The sequence below is a fragment of the Natrix helvetica genome, assembly GCF_964273705.1.
Source record: "Natrix helvetica genome assembly, chromosome: 3".
Taxonomy (NCBI): Eukaryota; Metazoa; Chordata; class Lepidosauria; order Squamata; family Natricidae; genus Natrix; species Natrix helvetica.
In genome coordinates, this window is record NC_138549.1 from 37,012,103 (window position 1) to 37,035,208 (window position 23,106).

Sequence of the window (23,106 nt, forward strand, 5' to 3'; positions counted from 1 at the left end):
TCTGGGTTTTTTTTTCTAAAGGATTAGGGGTGCAAGGGTCTTGTAACTTGACACCTTTAAGGCTTGCACACTTCAATGCCAGAGTTCCTGAGCCAACATTTTGGTTGCTAAGCAAGAGCATTGTTAAGTGAGTTTCACCACATTTTACAAGTTGGGCCACGCCCACCCATTCACATGACTGCCAAGCCACTCCCACTCAGTCACATAGCTGGCAAGCCACTCCTACAAAGCAGGCCACACCTACAGAAGAGGTTCTATAAGTTTTTGAAACCCACCACTGCAGTATAGCATTATAGAAAGAGTTATTTAGATGCAAGTATGTAATACGGGCAATATTGATTTGTATAAGGTACTTTTATTAAGTATTTGTTTCAACAGGGCTTAGCACCTGGCCGATACTTTTTTAAAGCATACTTTTATTTAAGATATTAGTAGTTAATATTTATTTAAAAGCAGTAATTATTTATCATTCTTTATGTAATCAAACAGCAATATAATTCTACAACTATATTTCTATTGCATACAGGACTATAAAAAAGAAACCTAATCTATTATATGAAAAAATATAAAGTGGGAGGAGGGGAAAAACATCATATATTAAACCCCCGAGGAGAAAAGAGAAAAGGGAAAATGACACCTGCCCTGAAAAAAATCAAAACAAAACATAAAATTAATGAGAAGGAAAAAAATCCCACATCTAAATTATATTTTAATTCTAATTCTTTATATAGAGAAAAAGGTTGTGTCAGTCAATTAAAATTATATAACTTGCTTTAATTTTAACATTAAGACTCAGTTTTTTAAATACTAAGTTAAGCCTAATCTGTACAGCACTATATTGTCCAGTCTTGCCTCCCCATCTGTTCAGATCCAAATCCGGCTTAGTTAAGTTGATTTACCATGCCTGGATTTGGCTTCTGAGCAGGATTGATCCTTGGATAGGAGATAAGAAGACCAGGACTATGGGCTAGGAAGTCCAAAAGAACATGCTAGAAGCCAGTGGCAAACCACTTTTGCATTACTGCCCATGTGCCTCTGAAGTCCAAAGGAGTCAGTGTGACTTAAAAGAGACTCAACTTTTGCTGTATGATGAAACAGTGTTACTGTGCAGATCTTTAATAAATTTATGGTTTATTTTATAAATTGTTATCTGTTTTATATTAACTCGAAGAAAGGATTGTGAATGATTTCACCTCTGATCTTTGGTATCTACTGTGCAATGTCACCAGAAAAATTAAGCGAAATAACTCATTGTGGTCCTAGTAGTGTTAAAAATTTCGAAAGATTTGAATCGGCCATCTACAATCTGTGAGTCTTTTGATATCTCAGATTATCTTTAGAAATGTAGAATAAAAAATATCCTAAATCCTCGCCACCAAGACACCTCATTGTGATGCTGGTGGGCTTGATGGAAATCGTTGCTTGGTTGATTTAACAAGCTGAATCCCTTCCTTCCTTCCTTCCTTCCTTCCTTCCTTCCTTCCTTCCTTCCTTCCTTCCTTCCTTCCTTCCTTCCTATGCATGTTACTTTCTAAGCATTCCTCTTGGGGCCAATTATTAGAGCAAAGCAAACACTAGTGTGCCAGGATGGCATCTTAGCTTGCTAGAAAAATAACCAAGAGATCAAAATCATTCCAAAGAAGAGAGTTGTGTTTCTGAAGAAAAGGTTTCTTTTTACTGTAAGGGATTCATTTTAACCAATAACCATCCTTGCATTAAAAGGCTGCATGAAGGCATTGTCTAACAAGGGAGACTAGCATGCTTGGGGACACAGAGTCTCTTCACGGGTTGAAAGATTATACAACTCGGATGGGAAGGTGGGGGGAGAAATATGCTTATGCCACATCATTAATATTTAGTTTTGGGGTGGGCACACTGAATTTTTCCATCACGCTCTGTGTGTGTTTGTGTATGTGAGAAAGTGTGAGTGAAACTTGCTAATTTTAGCAACTCATGGATTTAGTTTATTCTTATTTTATTTTATTTAGTTTGTTAAAGATGTACAAGATAACAGGTATAAGTATAAACATGGACATGAGCGAGGAAAATGAGTGGATGGAAGGCACCCTGGTGCGCTTATGCACGCCTCCTTTACGGACCTCTTAGGGATCGGGTGAAGTCCAGGGTAGACAAAGTTTAAGGCTGAAGCTGTGGGGGTTAGAGGATGTAACATATACAAGAGATAGTTTTGCTACCATAATAAGTGCGTCACAAAAGATACCATAATAAGTGCGTCACCAAAGTCTTACTTGCTTCCACTAAAAATGGATATAGGAACACCTTATCTGAGTGAAGTTTTAAATAAGGGACAAAAGAGTCAGGAAAAAAAAATGTTGTTTGACAAGGGCTTTCAATGTTTTAAGCAAAGCTTCGGTTGCACTCCTATATATGGTATATGGTGGGGATCAGGGGAAAAAAAAGGACAAATATTTAAAAAGTTCCCAAAATAGCATAGGCTTGGGAATAAGGAGCATATTGCTCATTACAACATTCATTGGCATTGCTCAGAAGGTGCCCCAGGGGGGAAAAAGAGGAGGGATTAGTCCTAAAACTAGGGGAAAAAAGTAAGGGAGGGATTCTAAAGTGCCAGTTAAAAATACTTTGAAATAATATTCCTTTGTCAAGAGGGTTCTAAAAATGAATTAATACAGAAAAATCCACCAATAAATATGCAGCAAATGTGCAAAACACACTATGTGTTACCAATCTTATATTCACATTTAAAAATTCATATGAAAGAAAACTTTAAGTTGCTTCTTATATCTTCCAGTTTGGAAGAAATCATAGGATAATGTGTTAGAGAGAGAGAACATGGTAGCTACGTGTATCTGCAAAGAATGATAAACCAAAATTCTCCTTGTCGTATTCACAAACTGTGTACAATCATGTGGAAGAGGCTTTACTAATCTCTTTGGATGGAACTGACCCAAGCAATATTGAATCTGTCATCTGAAGTTGGACCTCCGCCTTGCTGTGTAGCTTGGAAGTCAAGCATCTTAAACTAAGCAAGCAGACTGTGTTAGGCAGAAGACACATAGATATTCTCACAGCAAGTGAAATAAAATGGGATCAAAAGGGCTGTATATATGACCGCATGACTTGTGAAAAATGAATGATAAACCAGTTTCTTCAGACTTCTGAAGTTTATTTTTCTTGTATGAGCAAAGCCAGACTATTTCTATTAAAGGATTTCAAATCACAGTATCTTTTTCCTAGGATCTCTCCCCCAAATCTAAAAATATCCCAATGGCTTATTTAAAATGCTGTAGCCAAGACAGTGTGTGTAGAAACCTAGAAGGGATGAATAAGAAAAACATAATTTGCCAGGCACTACTGATTTTCTTAAGCATTCTATTTATAGCTGAAATTAACTTGAGTTGAAGAACCAATTTTATATATATGGATTCCCAGAGAGAGCATTATTCTCTGAAACTAGGTAGATGATTTTATATAAAACACATACACACACATACACACGTTTCGTGGTAATAGACAAGCGCCAGGAGACATCAGTGGTGATAGGTGGTGCCAAGTGAAAGCAACATCACTTGGAATATTAAAGGAGGAATATTAAAACCTGCAGAAATACCAGGGACCTGAAGGAGGAGCTAGAGAGAAAGTGGTCCCAAGTGGTAGTAGGATCACTTGAAGCTGTGACTCCTAAGCTGGGACAGGGTCCCAGGAACAACTTCGAAGTTCTCTGTCCAGAAAAGTGCAGTACCAGCAACAGCTCAGATACTTTGCAGACTCCTCAAGCTCTCTAGAATAGCAAATGTCATGACTGTATAGTTTTCACACATCTTGAGGATGGGTAGATAACATAAATCAGCAGTGATAGTTTTGCTAGTGAAGAAAGGAAGTGAAGGAAGAACTTGCATAATGTAGTTAGTTGCTTTCTTTCTGTCTTAAAAAACATTTAGAGTAAAGTTGGTAAATTCTAAACACAAGACTGCTGATGATCTCCATCTGAAACAAACAAAGACCTGCAATAGTTAACATGCCAGTAAAAGAGGCTAAAGATTTTTAAAAAGGTCAAAGAAAAATGTGGATTTTAAAATCAATATCCACTTTGCATGCTTCATTGAATAACTAAATATGGGCTTTTTTTCAGATGGGAAAATAAATTGGCCTTTAACAAATGCAATACCATGCTCACATCGAAGAGGACATTAGCCCTCCTGTAAGTATGACATACATAAATATGGCGAACAAAGTCACATATACTATATGGAACAGCATGCTCTGCAACTCTGGGAACATTTCTTTAGGTACCATATCAAAACAAGATCATTGTGGTCTTAATATTCTTAATATTCAAAACTCCAGTTGTTGTGGAGAATTTTGTTCACTTGCTTTAACATTTTGAACTGAAGTCCTACTGCATTTTCAGCTGAAGTCTTAACTATTATTTTTCCAGCTGTTACAGATCATAGATTAAAAGCAAAGTCACGAAGACATTACATACAATTTTGAATCAGCTTAATTCTGGCATCAAAATAAAATACAATATACAATTGGGAAAGCAAGATAATCTTGTGTGTTTCTCTTTTCTTCTCCTGTAATCACTTTCATTAGATTGGTCTCAGTTGTCATGGCACCTAAATTCAAACAGGTTGTGGTTAGTCTTACCTTTGGTTGCAAAAAGAGATCAATATTAAATTATTTAGGATTCCTGTCACAGAGCTCAGTTGGCTCAATTTATGACTAGGGTACTTATGTTTGTGATAGAGCAACTTTGAGATTCATATTTTATTTCTCATGTTTGCTTTCTTTATTGACTTAAAAGTTAATGTCTACTAAAGCTAATGGTATACTGTTAACATTACCAGCAAAGCGTTAATGTTATCATTATTTATTTAATTAATTGACTGATAAAATGAGCATTAAAATGATTGTCGTGTGAAATCAAATTTCACTTGTGCTTTACTTTTTTTTTAATTTTAGCATGCTAACAACGTAAGGGCTGCAAAAAGACCAAATCTCTGTTCTCTTTGGATGCTTCAAGCAGTATAAAGAAGTGGCTTCCTCATGACAACATGTCAGTGAAAGATCTCAGCCCCCGACATAGTTCAAAATCCCGTGTAGCGCAGCGGGCCTCTACTGTTGATGTTGCCTCTGATATGTCAGGTTTATCCTTGACAGGTGATTATCTATTCCCATCCTGTGCTTTCCTAGTATTAAATATTAACGCTCTGTCTTAGGCCGAGTACTCTTCAATATATTCATCAATGATTTAGATGAGGGGATAGAAGGGGAACTCATCATATATGTGGATGATACCAAGATAGCATGAATAGCCAACACTCCAGAAGATAGGCTTAAGATACAGAAGGATCTTGACAGACTTGGACATTGGGTCCGACCATCAAAATGAAATGCAATGGTGAAAAAGTAAGGTTCTACATTTAGACAATAAACAGGTTTAGTAAATAAACTATAAACATGTATAGTATAGGTCCGTGATGGTGAACCTATGGCATGCGTGCCACAAGTGGCACACGGAGCCATTTGTTAGGGTACATGAGGCATTGCCCTGTCAGCTCCAGCGCGCATGCTGACTTCACCCTTCTTTTGAGGCCATTTTTCTCCCTCCGGAGGCTTCCTTGAAGCCTCTGGAGCATGAAAAACCGGCCCTACGGGCAAACCGGAAGTTCAGGAATAGACTGCCAGTTTGCTCGTAGAGCCGTTTTTCGCCCTCTAGAGCCTTCGGGCTTTCCTGAAGGCTCTGGAGGGCAAAAAACAGTCCTACAGCCAAACCGGAAGTCACTTCAGGTTTGGCTGTAGCGCCGCTTTTTGCCTTCAGGAGGCTTCCCTGAAGGTTCCAGATGGCAAAACCCAACCATACAACCAAACCGGAAGTCACGTCTGGTTTGTCCGTGGGGACATTTTTCGCCCTCCGGAGGCTTCCCTAAAGGCTGTGGAGGGCAAAAAACGACTCTGTGCAAACCGAAAGTCCATTCACGAACTTCCGGTTTACTTGTAGGGCCAGTTTTTCGCACTCCAGAGGCTTCAGGGAAGCTCCTGAAACATCCGGAGGGCCTTGGGGGGAGGGGAGCGGAGGCGGTTTTCACTCTCCCCAGACTCCTAGCCTCGAGCCTGGGGAGGGCGAAAAAAATTGCACCAAAATAATTCTGAAAGTGACTTTACTTTACTTTTTACTTTTATTTAGATTTTTATACCGCCCCCTCTCCCCAAAGGGACTCGGGGCGGTGTACAGTCAAATAAAAACACATCAATAACACTCCAGAAGCTAATTCTATAATGTATGAATCATGATCAATTCTTTTATTTCTTTTAATTCTATTGGATCTTTTCAGTCTTTCTGAAAAATAATTTGGGTTTCCCAAAAGCAGCACACAATTTTGCTAACCTTTGTACTTTACAGGAAACATTCAAGATCCAGATGAGCCAATCTTAGAATTTAGTTTAGGTAAGTAATTTCATAATACGTTTTTCCTCATTTGAAAATGCTACCTTTATACTTGTTGCTTATATAGGGGTTAATGGTTGGTTATAGCAAAACATGTTTTACAAGATCCTATCACACTTAGAGCTACCTTCCCCAGCACTTTCTGATTTATCATTTTGGATTAATTTTGGTAATGTATTTTAGATATATCAAATTTCTAGGAAAACTGCCTGTTAAATTAAAGCATTAAATAGCAAGAGCAGTGTAAAATATGTCAGAAATGTATCAAAATTAATACAAACTGGGCAGCTTGTTATTCTAATAATCTGTTTCTGCCCACTACCACTTTTGATCAATCTTCCATTCTACACCTTTGTGTGAAATACGTCATCTGAATATATAGCCGGCACTAATTCTGTTTTTTCTCATTAATCCTTGAAAATTATCCAATTTTAAGTTATAATTAAACTTTAATTGATAAGCATTTTTCACACTATTTTTTCCATAATCAGTATCTTCTATTTTTCTCTCTCTTCTTTTCACTTGTTCTTTATTTCAGACAGAAGCCTAGTGTTTTGTGGTATAACGTGTATCAGAATGGCAGCAATTATGATTGTTTTGTATTTAGCAAGTGACAATTTTTCATTTCTTGTATTCTATTTGTGAAATTCAGTTCCTTCATTGTGTACAAACAGTGCTATTGATTTTCCACAGCTTGCAGTGAACTGTTAACTCCATCACTGGATAGGAAGCCAAATTGTTTTGTAGCAGTGAGTGTAACTACACCACCTCAGGCATTCTGGACAAAGCATGCTCAAACAGAAATTATCGAGGTAGGTTGTATTGTGTTTGCTGCATCAGTAACCTGATTAAATTCAATTGGTACCAATTTGTCTCTACTAATTTTTGATATACATATCTTTTTGTTTCCATTGCAGGGCACAAATAATCCCATCTTTCTAAGCAGCATTGCCTTTTTTCAAGACTCTCTTATTAATCAGATGACACAAATTAAGCTTTCTATATACGATGTAAAAGATAGATCTCAGGGAACTGTAAGTTTAAAATATTTTATTGCTGCACATCTGAACCAAAGCTTGCATGCTTTTGATCCTGGAGGCCATGGCATTATTATAATTATTATAAATATAACAGCCTGAGCCTGATTTTGAAGATTATATTAAGTATGAAACATATTACATGACTTTGCTCAAAAATACATACAAATTTAATTAAGAACCATACTGTATATTTGAATTAAGTGAAAATCACCCCGGCTGCATTTCTAATGCTGGGTTGGCATTTTCTTTGGTGTTTGCAGGTGCAAAAAGGAAATCTGCAACCCTACCTTGCTAATGAATCTTAAGTGCCCCTGCTTATTATCACTATTGAGTAAAAAAGGATGGTAGTATGCTGTATAATTAAACATAGTATATAGTTGGTGGATTATTTTAAAATGGAACCAAAGATTTCCTTGCTGTGGCAGGGAGGAAATGAATCTTTGGATCTGAATTCTAAAAAATAATTATAATGGACAATTTAGTGGTTCTTTCCTCTTCTTGTTTTCATAAATTATCCCCATAAAGAAAAGAAAAAAAGTTATCTCTGTTTCATGTATATATACATCAGGGATGTCAAACTGACGGCCCAGGGCCAGATGCTTCACATGTAGGCCATGCCCAACCCAGGAGGAAAATGTCGCAATACATCATGTGATGGCAATGTGACGCTGCAAGTTTGACACCCATGATATAGATCAGTGTTTCTCAAACTTGGCGACTTTAAGTCCTGTGGACTTCAACTCCCAGAACTCCCCAGCCAGCTATGAAGTCCACAGGACTTAAAGTCGCCAAGTTTGAGAAACACTGATATAGATAAACAATGTTTAGATAGATGTATAATCTTAATACAGAGGCAGTCAAAAACAAGCCATTTTAAATATGAATTGATATAATTTGCATTGGTTAGCAACACATAAACAAGAAGCAACTGGATTACGGAGTCATGTATTTATTATAAAAATGGAAAATGAAAGCCTATTATGTATTATATGGTAAAGATACCAATTACATACAACATTACATACCTATTAGCTATGTTAAATGCTTGGGCCCTTAACTCATCATTTATGATGCATGGTTTCTGAATTGAGGGAGAACTGAGAGAGAAAGGAATTCCTCCATCAAATTTTTGACTTAGATTTACATGAAATATTAATGGCATTTCAAAACTGGAATTAAAAATGGTAATAATTTATTACTGAAATGTTTTTGTTCTTTTTCTTCAGATGTATTTATTGGGTTCTGTGATATTTACTGTACAGGATCTACTTAAGGAGAAAAGTCATAGGCTGCACTTAACACTAAGGTTAGTATTTAGTCTTGTTTCATATGAAAATTATCTGTATGCTAACTGAAGAAAGTCAGGCTTTTTAATTGCATGCTAGTTCGGTTTAATTCATTTTTAAAACTCAGATTGAAACCAAAGGTTTACGCTTTAAGACAATTGCCTCTCTGTAGCAGCACTAACCTCTGGAGCAATCTCTCACTAGAGCTTGTGTTAGCTTTGGAAACAGATGAAAGGGAAGCTTTTCTGAATATTGTGAATATTCTCTTCCCAAAAATTGATTGCTCTATTTCCTGCATCATTGAATTTACCAAATCCCAATCTTCCTGTAATTCCAGGTTTCTCTGTTTTTCCCAATTTTTGGACTTAATCATCCATTATTAATTTTAGGTTTTCTACCCATAGATTACATTTGACCTCTTCAGTTTGATATACAATATTTGTCTTCCGCCATTATGTCTGTAATATATAAATATTCATTATATATACCCTCATTCTAAAGCAGAGCTGGGAAATAACGGCCCCTTTCTGGCTCAGGAATTCTGGGAGTTGAACTCCCCAACTCATAAAAGAGCCATCACACCTTACCCCTGTTCTAAAGGATACAATCCTATAATTTATTGGTTATATCTGACACATTGCCTCTCCTTTTTGAGTGTGAAGATACTTTGTTTCTTTAAAATTATCTTAAGTCCTAAATATTTTCTGTTTTAAAGAGGCCCATTTTATTCATTTTATTCCTAAAACTCTTACTTGAACGTTTTGTTTCCATATTAAAAATTTCAAGCTTTTCCCGGTTCATAATGAGAAAATACTATTGAGTATTTTCCACTATTGAGCCAGGTAAAGACCTATATACTATACATGTTTGTAGTTTATTTACTATACCTGTTTATTATTGTTTATTTCCAAAAGATATTGTGTGGCTTAGACTGAAGAATAAAAGGGTGTGCACTCAACATTCTTTAATATGCTTTACCACTGACAAAATTATGAGTCTGAAATTTGGGATTAGTCTTGTTTTCACTGAGGATAAAATCCCATTCAAGAAATAGCATTTTTATAAACAACAGAATTTGGAGGCCAGAGTGAGTCCAATTTTGCCATTTTGCACAATTGTATCTCTCTTCATGAAAGGGTCACTGTTGTGTCTCACAGACCCTGATTGATTTATCCCATGTAATTTGTACATTGTAGATCTGCTGAAAATGACCGTGTCGGGAACATTACGGCCATAGGATGGCAGATGGAAGAAAACACAGATGAAAGGCCTCCTGTGACCAGATCTCCTGATACTATTAATGGAAGGGTGAGATGGTTGTCTTTCTGCCGTATATCTAAATCTTCTTATTCTTCCCACACCATTCCTCAGAGTCAATTTTTTTCCCTAAAGCAGTTCAGCCTTTGTTGGATAAAAATATTTTGTTATGTATCTAAAAGGGAGAGACCTGTGTAAGCTACCATCTCAACTGCAAAAGTGAAAATGAGAAAAAAGCTTACTTGCTTTCTTTATTGTGTTGTCAATAAATCTAAGGCTTCTTTTTCATGCTAGCGGTAAATTAGTGATGATTTTTTTTTTTAAAAAAAGAACTGTTGTTTTCCTCTCAGACAAATGCAATATATCTTGGGAATTGAGGTATTTTGGTTGGGGCACTTTGCAACTCTGCTTATAGGAATCTGTTGTTTGTCAAGTTTCTGAATTTCTAGGGTGCACCTTCAGTTTGAGAACCTCTTACAAATGATGATGCTTGATTACTCTGTCTTTGTAATTAATATGTTTTCCTGCTTTTTTTCAGACTGTGCTACCAGTTGATGAAAGTTTGACAGCGTCCTTAGGAATCCGATCCAAATATGCTTCATTACGAAAAGATGCACTATTAAAATCTGGTAAATAGCTTCTTGAATGGATGAGTATTCTGCATCTTAATTTGGCTTTTTCTAATCCATTGTCATGCCTGTTCTTCCATATATTATGTCAGTGTTTATGTAATCAGATTGATCAGACAAAGGATTCTTCCATTTGGCTTTGTGGAGAGAAGAGATCCAGTGAATATTAACATCATCAGTGTTAAGGGGACTGATTGGAGCTGACTTAAGAGTGAATGGAAAAGAGTGAATAAATACTGAAGAGGAAAAGCTCCGTTGCATTATTTTATGGTTTTCAAATCTTTAAAATTGTGCTACATCACAGATTTAATTATATAAAAGCATTTGGACACGTTTACATCTGCATTATGGTCAGTCAGTCATCTGTGTGCAGAAATGATTAAATCATTGTTCACTTTTATTCTAAGTAATAATATTTTTCCAGGATTTCACTGAAATCTCTTAGAATTAGATTAAGGGCGGGGGAGGATAGCAGAGGTCACTTCGCCAGAAGTAGTTGGCCTAGATTGCGATGCAGATGAAAATACGGCATTGATCTACTGTACATCTGTCTATGCATAAGAGATCTGTTGGGTTTTTTCAGAGGGAGGGGGAGTTGGCTGCAAGCTTTGTGTTGTTTTGAATCTAAGCCATGATCTTTAGGAGGCCACGAGGATGCAAAAGAATTTGCAAGCTGAAAGAAACTGATCAGAAGCCTCTAATATGTTTGTAGGACTATTTAAAGCTTAGCACCACTGATGTTTCTGTCTTAAATATTATGTGATTAAAAAGGCATTAGCATATTGTGAATGCACATTAACCTGTGTTCTCTTTACATAGTAACAGTTTCCAGCATAGGTTCTGATTTTAGTTGTCCAATCTTTCTGTTGTGTCTTCCTTTTAAGTTGAAACATACAAGGCCTGTGGTATCAAAGGCAGGTGCATGGATGGCAGAGTGAAAAGAACTGTTCTTCAAACAAGAACAGCCCATAAGTCTATATTTTGTCTCATCACTGAATGCATTACGCTGAGAAACTAGGAAGACCTGAATATCGCAGTCTAAATATTCATTTGTATGGTCATACAATATACTTAACAATCTTTTCAATGTCAACTTTTGTGCATATTGTATCAAAACTCCACTTTCTGTTTCTGCTTTTTGTTGAGAGGAGTGCACCTTATAATATGCTTGGATGTGCTAAGTAGGTTTTAGCATTTCAAGGTTAATAGGGTTTCTAGCGTCTCTAAACAGTGTGTTAAATTAATGTGTTAGGGGAATGGAGCTTGCATGGCCTAATTGCAATGAAGTACTTATTTAAATGTTTTAATATTTTAGTGTTTGGAGGTGCCATTTGTCGGATGTATCGTTTTCCTACCACTGATGGCAACCATCTGAGGATTTTGGAGCAAATGGGAGAGAGTGTGCTCTCTTTACACATTCCCAGGCAATTTGTGAAATTGCTGCTAGAGGAAGATGCTGCAAGGTAAAAGTCACTGCAATAAAGTTTTAACTGTTGATGCTAACGAGGAAATACAATATTAAGGCAAACAGTTCAGCTTTGCGCACTGCTTACAGTGATTAGCTGACACCTTTCTTTTATTTCTTTGTAAATAATTGGTAGGCTGGAAAATAATGCAGCACAATTACTTGTTTGTTCTATAGTGTAACAGGGTAGAAAAGGCATTGATCGCTCTGGTTGATTTACATTTGATGGAACTTTGTTGGGAGTAGCATTGGAGCTTTTAATGGTGTTTAATACCATTGATACCATTGACCTTGGTATCCTTCGGATTGTTTTCAGGGTTGTAAACTGGGAGCACCATTCTGTGATTGTTCCTTTCTTTCCTCAATGGTGACTAACAATCCGTAGTCATGGGAATCACGTTTTGAGTCTTTGTAAACTCGAGTGTTGAGTATTTTAGTGTTCTTATTTCTCCATGTTAATTCATATATACACGAGACTGACTGGGGAAACCGTTATGATTCAGAGTTCAGAGTTATGATCCAGGTTATCAATGTGGAGATGATACCCAGTTTTATATTATCTCATCAAGCTGAGCCAAAGATGCTGTAAAACTGGTACCTGGAGTCGGTGAGGGAAAAACAAGACTGGATTAAATCTCACCAAGTCAAAGCTAGTCATCATTAATGCTGTTATTTGAAAATTGTTTGATTTGTTATTTGTCTCCCAACCAATGTCCTCTAGGAATAGGCATGCTGTGAAATAAATGGAAAAAAAAAAGAATAGGATGTGTGCTGTACTCTTCTAGACTTTGCAGCTGCTGCTGTTGTTTAGGCAAATATCTGTTGTTTCAGTTATCATAGGTATACGCTGGCACTTGTATGGGGGCAATTTGTCCTCCATTTACCTACTTGCTGAGTTTTTCTTGCTTGACCTTCTGGTTCAAGGCTGGTTTTAGAAAACTATGGGGAAATCACTATATAAAATGACTATTAACAATTATTTTTGTGTAATGGCTTCATGGGACAAGCATATAATTTTTGTTTGCCTTCAGTTTCCTCTGGAATTTGCTTTGACTGCTTTGAAATTACTCCATCACCCCAAAACACTTGATGTAAAGTTTTTTATTTATTTATAAGTTTACTTATTGTTGTATTAAATTTATGCGATCAAATTCTGAAACACAGCAAGTATTTATTGGCTGATTTTCATTTGTTAATATAAACAAATAGCAATTTTAAATAAACAAAAAGCAAAAGAGATACTGGTTAAAGCAGAAGAAGTGTTCAAAACACACCAGCCTCATCAAAGTACTAGAGTACTGTATAAAACTTCAGAGGATTTGTTTCATGTTATGTATAGAGTAGTAGAGCATTCCTAAGAGCAGTTCTGTAGAATGCACTGATCCACCTTAATGAAACAACTGCTTGGTATTGCTACTTTGAATTTTCCTGGATTTCTCATGAGCCACTTCACAGAGCTGCTTTATTCTGTGTCCCATCCCAGCAGAGGTGTTCCCTGTGCATACACATGTATGCAGAAGTAGCTGGGAACATCTTTCAAAGCAGTTGCTTTGAGTCTTCTGGAAGATGTGGCTCCTAGCTTGACTCCTTACTAAGAGTGCTCTGATATCCAGATAGTTTTATATACTGAAATACTAGTTTATAAAAATATGAGAAGAACTCTGCTGGATTGGATTAATAGCCTATGAAGTTCAGCATGCTGTGTAATACAATGACCAATCAAAAGTATTCAGAAGTAGCATGGATAGGATGAATGATTTCACATCTTCTGTTCTTTCAGGATAATTCTGAAGAATAGGGGGTGGGATACTTAATTGAAACTTTAACTTATCAACTTCTGACACCTGTAATATAATCTTCAACACTTTTAACAAACATAGTTTGCTGGTCCGAATATTTCTGTCATTGGGTATCTATTTTATTTGGGGTTCATTTTACTTTTCATCATAATTTACTTTGAATCTAGGTTTAATTGGCCTAACAGTAGAAGTAAGGTAATGATATCTGTCCTAGATTATTTTCAGTATTGTAAATAAACTGATACAAAAGAATCCCATCTCTGACTCTTACCATGGAAGGCATCTTTGACATTCTCATGCCAGTGCTTTGTCCAATCTGGGGCCTACAATTGCCACTAAACAATTGACTTTGAAGTTGGGATTGGATGACATCACACGCCAAGGTATCTGTAGGGCACTAGATTGGGAAAAGATAGATTGAGTGATTTGTTGATTAATTGTCATTCCTGCTATTTTCATTGGCTATAAAGGGAATCTATCACATCACTGTCATAATTGTGTTGTAAGAATGAGTGTACAGGATAAATGATATAATTGCTGTTATATTACTGGAGCTGTATAAAAAGCAGCTCCAGGCTTTGAGATAAATTTTTAATGAGAAATTACTAAGTTTTCTGCGGTCTTTCTTTTTGTCTCAGAATCCTGGCATTATGTGCCTTACTTGAAAAATTACCTGTCAATGTCATCTGCTTCTGTGATTCATTATTGCAGTGTAATTCATGCAGTGATTAGACGGTTCTCACCTTCTAATGGAGGTCTGGGAATATCCATTTCCTTTCCAGCAATTTGCATTCAATCAGAAGTTTTTAAATTAGGCCTTGCCAAGATTAGAACTTCCCAATGGAGCAATTGCAGGATAAAATTAGCAGATATACATAGATAGGTCAAAGTAGAACATACATAGAGGGATCTGTGGGGGTATTACAGGAAATTGTATTTTCATATGCTATATACCAGTGATGGCTAACCTTTTCTGGACTGAATGCCCAACGGGTGTGTGTGTGTATGCGCGTATGCGTGCGCCCAAACCCCCAAAATGCAATGTGCACACATGCCCCCTCCCTCCATGCTTCTCCCCCATGCATGAGCGGCTGAGACCTAAAGACCAGCTGGCTGGTGGGAGGCATGTGCACATGCACGGCGGAGCTGAACTGGGGCGATGGCTCATATGCCCACTGAGAGGGCGCTGCATGCCACCTCTGGCAGGTGTGCCATAGGTTCACCATCACAGCTATATACCATTATTATTTTTCTATTAATTGTGATTAACCATCAAATGCTTAATTTTAGTAGATCAGCTGCTGTAAATTGGACAAATAATGCTTCTTGGTATATTTATTTAACTTTTTCCGCCCTTGCCATTTTGTCTAATTCAGCATTTCCCAACCTAATGTCTACCCAGATATGTGTGACTTCAGTTCCCCAAATTCTCAACCAGAATGGACTTTGGCTAGACTGAGCTAGGAAGCAATGACTGACTGACTCAATTAGATTGAGCGGAGAGAAGTCTAAGCTCTGCTCACTCAATAAGATCCATGAATGAATTGGATGTCTAATCCACTACTGTTGGTAAAACATACATATTTATGTTATATGAGCAATCCCAGCACTATTTAGTTTTATTCTATAGTGAGTTGAAATATTGATATAATTTTCCAAATGCTAAAAGTGTGAATATAAATCGAGTGACAGCTTTTTCTGCAAATGAGAATGATCTAGTAAAAATATGTTATAAAATCTTCCATATTTGGTATATCTTGTATTTACAAATTGATATATTTGGAAAGAAAAAAAAATAGAGAGATTAGTTTGAAAAGAAGAAAATGAACTTGATGAAATCACATTAGTAAAAAGTAATATTTTTCAGCACTGTACATAGAACTTGTATTTTTCATCCACAGTGTTTTGGATTTGGAATTAGTAGCAGACAATTCAATAGAAAAATTTCCACTGAATTCCCGAGTTTTAGAAATTGCAATCTGTTGGATTTAAAACCATTTCAAGTGTTTATTTGACCCACTAGAGCAGTGTTGGCAAACTTTTTTGGCACCAAGTGCCAAAACGGGAACATAGGCGCATGTGCGCACCAGAAACTGGAAGCTCAGCTTCCCAGCCACACACATGCGCACCAGGGAGCTGCTCTTCCTGTTTCCAGCACTCCCAGCACGCAAAGACCAGCATGCGTGTGTGTGCCGGAACCTGGAAGAGCAATGGGTGATGACTGGCATGTCATCATCATGAGATCTTGTAAGAAACAAAAATTTTACTTGATATCCATCAGTCTCACTTAATACTGGAAAATGTAATAATTAAACAGTTAGGATATGAATGTGGTTAATATTTGACCTTTCTCCGTGTAAGGACAAAATCATTTATGAAAAAATATATGAAAATAACAATGGTTAACGTATGCCTTAAAAAAGTTCAAAATGTATTCTAATTAAAATAAAATATTTAAGTAGTCCATGGGTAGGCTTGAATAGATAGTTTTAAAAGACGAGGTGGATATATTGTTTTTTATTTAGTATATAACTGATCTAATAGTATTTTACTGTCTTTGTGGATGTTTTGGTAGGATTTGTGAACTTGAAGAACTGGGAGAACTGTCACCTTGCTGGGAAAGTTTTCGTCGGCAAATAGTCACTCAGTACCAAACAATTATTCTGACCTATCAGGACAACTTGACAAATCTTCATCAGTATAAAGGTAGATGCTTCAGACATAATTTTTAAGATGGTTTCAAAATCACCAGGTGTAGATTTTGTTGCCTTTTCTTTAGAAGTAAATTGCTGTCCAAGAGTACTCTTTATACAGACCAATTGCATAGATTCATAGAAATTGTTTTGTTTGCTTATGTCATTTGGTTTTACCAGGATGGGTATAGGAAGGAATGTGGAACCTTGTATGCTATCCATACCATCCATACTAGTTTTCTTTGTCCAGGAAGATTGGAAGTGGATATAGAAGAAGAATTCTATAAAAATAATGACAGCTTATGCATTCAGTACAAATGAGAGGTAGTAGAACCACAAAGTAAAATGATAATGGATCTAGTTGTTACAAAAAAAATCACTAAAACATTTTGAAATGCCATTAAAAGCAAAAGAACAGCATATCTTTGTGTCCAAAATAGATCAGAAATGAGTCGGTATAAATACTAAAGTGGAGGAAGAACAGGAAGAATGCTCTGAATCATACTGGCATTTGTAGCTTACAAAAATTTTGCCTTTTTAAAAATAAATAAATAATTTGTCCTACTTTTTAAAAATTGCATTGTTTATTTGGGTGTTTGCATGGAATTCTAGTTTTTAAACAACAACCCTTTTCTACTAAGCTAGATAGAGCAGGAACAGCTACATGAATATCTTTACAACATTGGATTTCTTCAATTTAACTTTAAAAAAAAAGGAATACAAGTAAGGGATGCTGAACATTATAATGACGTCTACTACATTTCACTCTACTGGCAGTTTTAAACACTCTTTGCCCATTGAGGCCACTTCCAGTATTGGAGTGCAGTTGAAGAAGAAATGGTTGGACAAAATACTGTAACTGTGAGGAGGGATCTGGACTTGTCATTTTTATGAATCTTTTGCTGTTGCAATAAAAGTTGAGATTAAAAAAAGTCAGGTTTGCCTATATTGAGACAATGTTTTTTGGCATTCAGCCTCTGTACATCATCACATTGAATTTCAGGTGAAACCTTCAAGATGTCAATGAAGTTGACTTTCAGCTTTAATTCAAGGACTTTGACAAAAGTGTTTCCATTGATAAGTTCTCATCTAGGCAAGGCCTAACTTAAAATCTTCTGATTGAATGCAAACTACTGGAATAGGGCTGAATATTCCTAAACCTCCATTATCGTCTCAATATATACGGACCTGATTCTACATTGTCCTTGACATTTAGCCATTAATCATACAAAGAGATGGATGTCAGGTCTGATTTGTCATTAAACTGGTGATTCTGAAGATCTCTTCAAATTTTATTTATTTATTTGAGTTTGATAGCTACCTACCTCAACAGGGTGGTAGGTACAACTCTGGGCAACATGCATCTTATGATTTAAAACAATTTAAGTAAAAGAATCCAAAATAAATATATATATGGCACCAAGTAAAAACTATTACTATGGATGGGAATACAGCCGGAACCTTACTATACTCAGGGCCCTAGACCCTGGATTTACAACCAAGTCTTCATGACCTTACAAAAAACCAAGAGAGTCAAGGTCATCCTGATATCTGAAGGCAGAATATCGGGGCTGCGGCAGAGAAGGCACATTTCCAGAATGCTAGCTTTGCCGGGTTGATGAAAACATTTATACTAAAATAAAGGGAAAACAGCAATAAAATCAAAAAAATGGAAAGGCTTTGCAGAATGAAGCTTACAGCAGCACATCAAGGATGGATGAGTATTGTTGCAAAGAAATGCTTTGTTTGCATAAGCTTTAATCATATAAGCAAAATCCTAGAACCAACATTTTATAATGTTAACATTTTCAAATAGATGACAATAAGTATGTCCAGTTTTGGAATTAGAAGGATTCAAGTCCAAAGAGCATTATTCTTTTTGTGTGTGTTCTTTATTAGTCAGCGTTCAAATTTTTTCACATTGCTTTTAAAGGACTAAGTCGAAATTATGAAATTTGGCAGATCTTTCCATTTATCCTCTAAATATTTAAGCCTTTAAGATGTACCATTGCTATTACATCCTGTACATTTTTTTAAAAAAGTCTTACAGTATTCTCAAATTATCTTCATGCTTTTACAATCAGTTTTACAAAAATATTCTGCGTGTCTCTAGTCCAAAATACTTTATAGACAGCACTAAAACAGTATCTTAATGGCATATTTTCTCTATTTACTTTCTTGAAAGCAACATATCAACTACATTTATTTTTCCATCAAAAAGTATATTGGAAACTCATTGATAGTTGTTTAATCCATATTCCTGTTACATTTCAAGCTCATCACAGAATGAACTAAGATTGCAATGAACAATTTGGTGAATACAAGTATAATCACTGGAACTGAGGTTATCCAGTTTGGGTAATGAAACAAACAAACAACCAAGTTCAGAAACCATCAAAGACTCCATAATTCAATCTTCTTTTCTGTTGGAAACATAATTATGTAATGTGAGAGACTGTAATGGTGGTTATTAACTACAACATCTGGAAGCAAGTCTACCTTCTTTTAAACAAAAGAAGTGACACCCCAACAGTTTCCCTTGGGGATTGAAATTGGAAGCATGACTCTTCATTGTGACTTGTGATTAAATATAGGAAATACAATTGCTGATCTATTTATAATTTTGTTATTGTTCTTTATGGTCATTATTCTTTTCCGTTCATTAATTGTTGTATTTCTGTGAAGTGAATATATAAACATTGATCTTTTTCAATTCATTTCTCCAGGACCATCATTCAAAGCAAGTAGTCTGAAAGGTGATAAAAAGCTTGAATTCATGCCCACAAATTTACATATACAACGAATGAGAGTCCAGGATGATGCGGGATCAGGTATTCTTATGCTTCTTAATACATTTTATACTTATATTATTAGCAAGGTGAGTTCTCCACGTATGAATCTTTATTTTTCATTAGCAACATGCTACATGTAATTTTTCAGAAGAAGAAAAGTCTTTAGAACCTAATGAAAATTAAGCTTGTCTGGTATATTTCTGAAATGGAAGGGTCAGGAAATGGAATATTCTTTTTTTTTAATAAGAATTTTATTAGTTTTTTTTACAAACATTTATAGGAAAGGGTAAGTAGGTATACAAAAAATGTTGACAGCTACATCGTGCGAAAGGTAGAAATCTCCCCTAATCTCACAACTTTTACAGAAAAAAACCCCAAAAAGTAAAAGATAAACATTAACAGCTTTTTGTTTTACATTGTATCAACCAAATATTCAATCATCTCATATGTCACTTCCAACAATTACATTATATCAACAATTGCAATAATGTTTCAAATATACTTATTTTTGTGACTTGAGTCTTTTCAATATTGCTTCCTCCCCGCTGTCTTCTGGCAGAGCCGCGGCCCCAGGAAATGGAATATTCTTGACTGGTTAGATCCCTGAGTAGGAATTTTTGCTGTTGTAGAGCCCACTTCTTGTTTCTTTCTTTTAAAGAAAACATATTTTGCTCTTGGTTTCTTTTGCTCATATTAGCTAGGTGCCCTTTGTTCTTGATTCTCTTTCTTTACCTTAGGGTAAGGAAAACGAGAGATTTGGAAAAGGTTATATATTTTGTTTCCTGAATAAAGAGGTTGGAAGTATATTGTATATTTGCTGGTTAGAACAAGTGGCTTGTGCTGAAAAGTGATGAAGAAGGTTGCAAAAACTTTTAAACACCAAGGAATGGACACATGTAATCCTCGAGTTTTAATAGTTCACTTAGTGGATGTTTACACAATAACATCTCCCCAAGTATTTACGAATCAGTCTCGAAATTACAAATGTTGCAGCACCACAGCAGTTATTCACCCTTACAAACAACTCACTGCAACATTCACCCTACCTATTCCGTTCCGAACAGGTCTCCACAATTGCTTCCCTCTTCCCATCCTGACTCACCTTGTGAAACTCTGTCTCCTCTCTGCCATGGTTTCTTTGAGAGCGGGACAATTTCACTTCCAGCATTTGCAAATATTTTGCGCAAAGACTAGAAGCTTTTGGGGACCGTGATCTCATGGGACTTCAGGGTATGAAATCACGGCACCCAGAAATTTCCAGTCTTCATGCGAAATGTTTGCAAGCTGATGGGATGCTTTGAGGCAGTGCGATTTCACTCCCTCAAAGTGTCCCACGGCTGAGTGGCTAGAGAGAAGACAGCTTGCTAGATCTTCGCTAGATAAGTGACCTGCTGCGGCAGGATGGGGGAGGGAAGCAATTGTAGGGAGCATGACGTATTTCATTGGGTCGGTGAGACCTTTAGGCAGGTGGCCTGTTCCATCAGTAGGCTCTCCATGGCCTTCCTCACCTTGAAATACTTCATGTACACTTAATGAGCCTCGCATTTGATTAGCGAATGCGTGGGCGAAAGGAAGGAGTGATCCCATTCAACCCACGAGATTCACTCCCATGAATCTTCAAGTTACGAATGGAATGGGCAGGCTCCATTACATTTGTAACTTGAGAATTACCTGTACTTGGCAGGAAATCTTGATATTTTAATTGAGAGATATTGATAGTACTTAGCATTCTCCTAAGCAGTGATACTAACTGCGGCTTTCTGTGGCCTTTGCCATTTACAAATTATATTATTCTGCTTTTCATTGGAGGGAAATGAAATATCCCAGATAAATCTAAATTGTGCTCTTATTCAAGTGCTAAAAATCCCTGGTTTAAACTGCATTATTTTAGCCCACCTTTTTACAAAGTATAATAAAATTGAAATTTTTGCTAGGGTAGGCCTGTTCAAAATTTTGCATACTTTCCAGTGGAAGAAAATGACCATCTTTGCAAAGAAATGTTCATGTGTAGCCATTTTCTCCATTGAGCACCTTGCAGAGAAGTACAAGTTGATTTAAGAAAGTCTATGCTGACTTTCTTCATGAACTATATGAATTTCTCTTACATAATTCTAAGGCCAAATGAATAATGTTCTAATAGTTACATTCTTGGCATGGAGACTGTCCACATGACTAGGCATCTTGCTCACTAATCAGTTCTCACATCCTATGGTTGTGTATTTCCAGTGATATTCTGTGGCCTATAACAAAAATGCAAGAAATGGCATGCCGTTTAGTAGAATGGAAAGTCTTATAATTCATACATTTATTGGATCCTGACATAATTATTATAAGGAATTTCCTGTACTAGAAATAACTGATGCAGAAATGTCACTTTGTATTAGATTTAAAGATACCTTAATGCAATTCTCAGAATTTTTAAAGAGTTTATAAACTTTATAGAGAGTGTTGTTGGTTCTTTAAAATATGGTTGTTGTTGGTTTCTTTGCATATTTGCATTCTAGGACAAACTGACAGAAATTCTCATGGTGTCTTTTTCCTTGTCATTTGTAATGTTTAGATGAGAATTATGACATTGTAACTATAGGAGCACCAGCAGCTCACTGCCAGGCATTTAAATCTGGAGGTTTGCGGAAAAAGCTACATAAATTTGAAGATGCAAAGAAACAGTAAGTGGCATTTTGAACGCACACTTTTTTTTTGTGACTCTAGTTTTGTAAAAAACAGAATGTCATTCCTTCTTTTCTCTTTTATCCACACATAGAAAGTTTCAACCAAATTGCAAGTAGAGATACCTTTTGTGAAGAATTTAGAAGAATGATTTCCTTTTTTAAATTGATCAATGTATGTTAGCTTTTAGCAGATTTTCCTATTTAATCACATATAAAAGCTGATTAATCATGCATTGGTTAGAGACTTCCCTTGAAATTTTGTGCAAGATTTTTTGATCAGAGTAGCTGAATTTTCAAAGAGGTACTTCCTTCCAGATCCCCCTCTGTTCCTGGTGCTGTTGTTTTACACACACACACCGCCCATTTGAACTTCTTTTGGGTCACCACCTCAAGAGGGGGAAGTACCTTGTTGACCTTGTCTGAATTTAGAAATAAGGAAGGTTGGCTTTTTAGTACTTGGATGAGAGAATGGCCAGAAAATACCACATTGTAAGCTAGACTGGGATTTTTTTTTAAAAAAGGGGAATATTTTTGAAGAAGGCAAAGTTTAAACAATTTATTCTGTGTGCCTTCAAATTACATGGATTACAGCCCAATTCATTAACATTGCTTTTTGCTATGTTACTTATTCAAGAGCAGACAGAACACTTTTCTCCATTTTTATTTATTTTTTGCTGTTGAGATGAATGATTCCATGTTTGTTTCATTTGTTTTTGCAATTTGGAGGTCTGATGAGTCTGGGTGGCTTACAATTAAAAAAGAAAGAACACGCTAAAAAGAAAAACAGGTTTATGTTCGTTTTGTTCACACAATTACTATCCTGTGACCTGTTCCCGATAGAAACTGTAGCGTAAAACAGAAACATGTATGCCCATAAAGAAAGAGAGCTATGGAGTCAGGTGTTATGAGATGTATAAAGCATCCCTATAGTATTCAAAGCCATAGAAGGAGGCGGAGTTCAAGTGGAAAACCTTAATAACTTTTGTAGCTGATTTTTATATATGACATTATTTGAAACTTGAAAACACTCTTCTGCAATTTCC

General features: G+C 36.2%; 1 protein-coding gene across 5 annotated transcripts in view; it reads left to right on the forward strand.

Moving 5' to 3' along the window:
• INPP4A (inositol polyphosphate-4-phosphatase type I A) overlaps positions 1-23,106 on the forward strand; it is a 104,027-nt gene that overhangs the window by 41,489 nt on the left and 39,432 nt on the right. For all 5 annotated transcript variants that reach the window (XM_081948196.1, XM_081948199.1, XM_081948197.1 and 2 more), the window contains exons 3-14: positions 4,112-4,180; positions 4,945-5,142; positions 6,386-6,430; positions 7,124-7,242; positions 7,348-7,464; positions 8,697-8,776; positions 9,953-10,064; positions 10,552-10,642; positions 11,958-12,105; positions 16,482-16,612; positions 19,326-19,430; positions 21,952-22,060. In XM_081948196.1, the coding sequence (XP_081804322.1) occupies positions 5,037-5,142; positions 6,386-6,430; positions 7,124-7,242; positions 7,348-7,464; positions 8,697-8,776; positions 9,953-10,064; positions 10,552-10,642; positions 11,958-12,105; positions 16,482-16,612; positions 19,326-19,430; positions 21,952-22,060 (1,163 nt within the window). In that variant the 5' untranslated portion in view covers positions 4,112-4,180; positions 4,945-5,036. The remainder of the gene's footprint in view (positions 1-4,111; positions 4,181-4,944; positions 5,143-6,385; positions 6,431-7,123; positions 7,243-7,347; positions 7,465-8,696; positions 8,777-9,952; positions 10,065-10,551; positions 10,643-11,957; positions 12,106-16,481; positions 16,613-19,325; positions 19,431-21,951; positions 22,061-23,106) is intronic.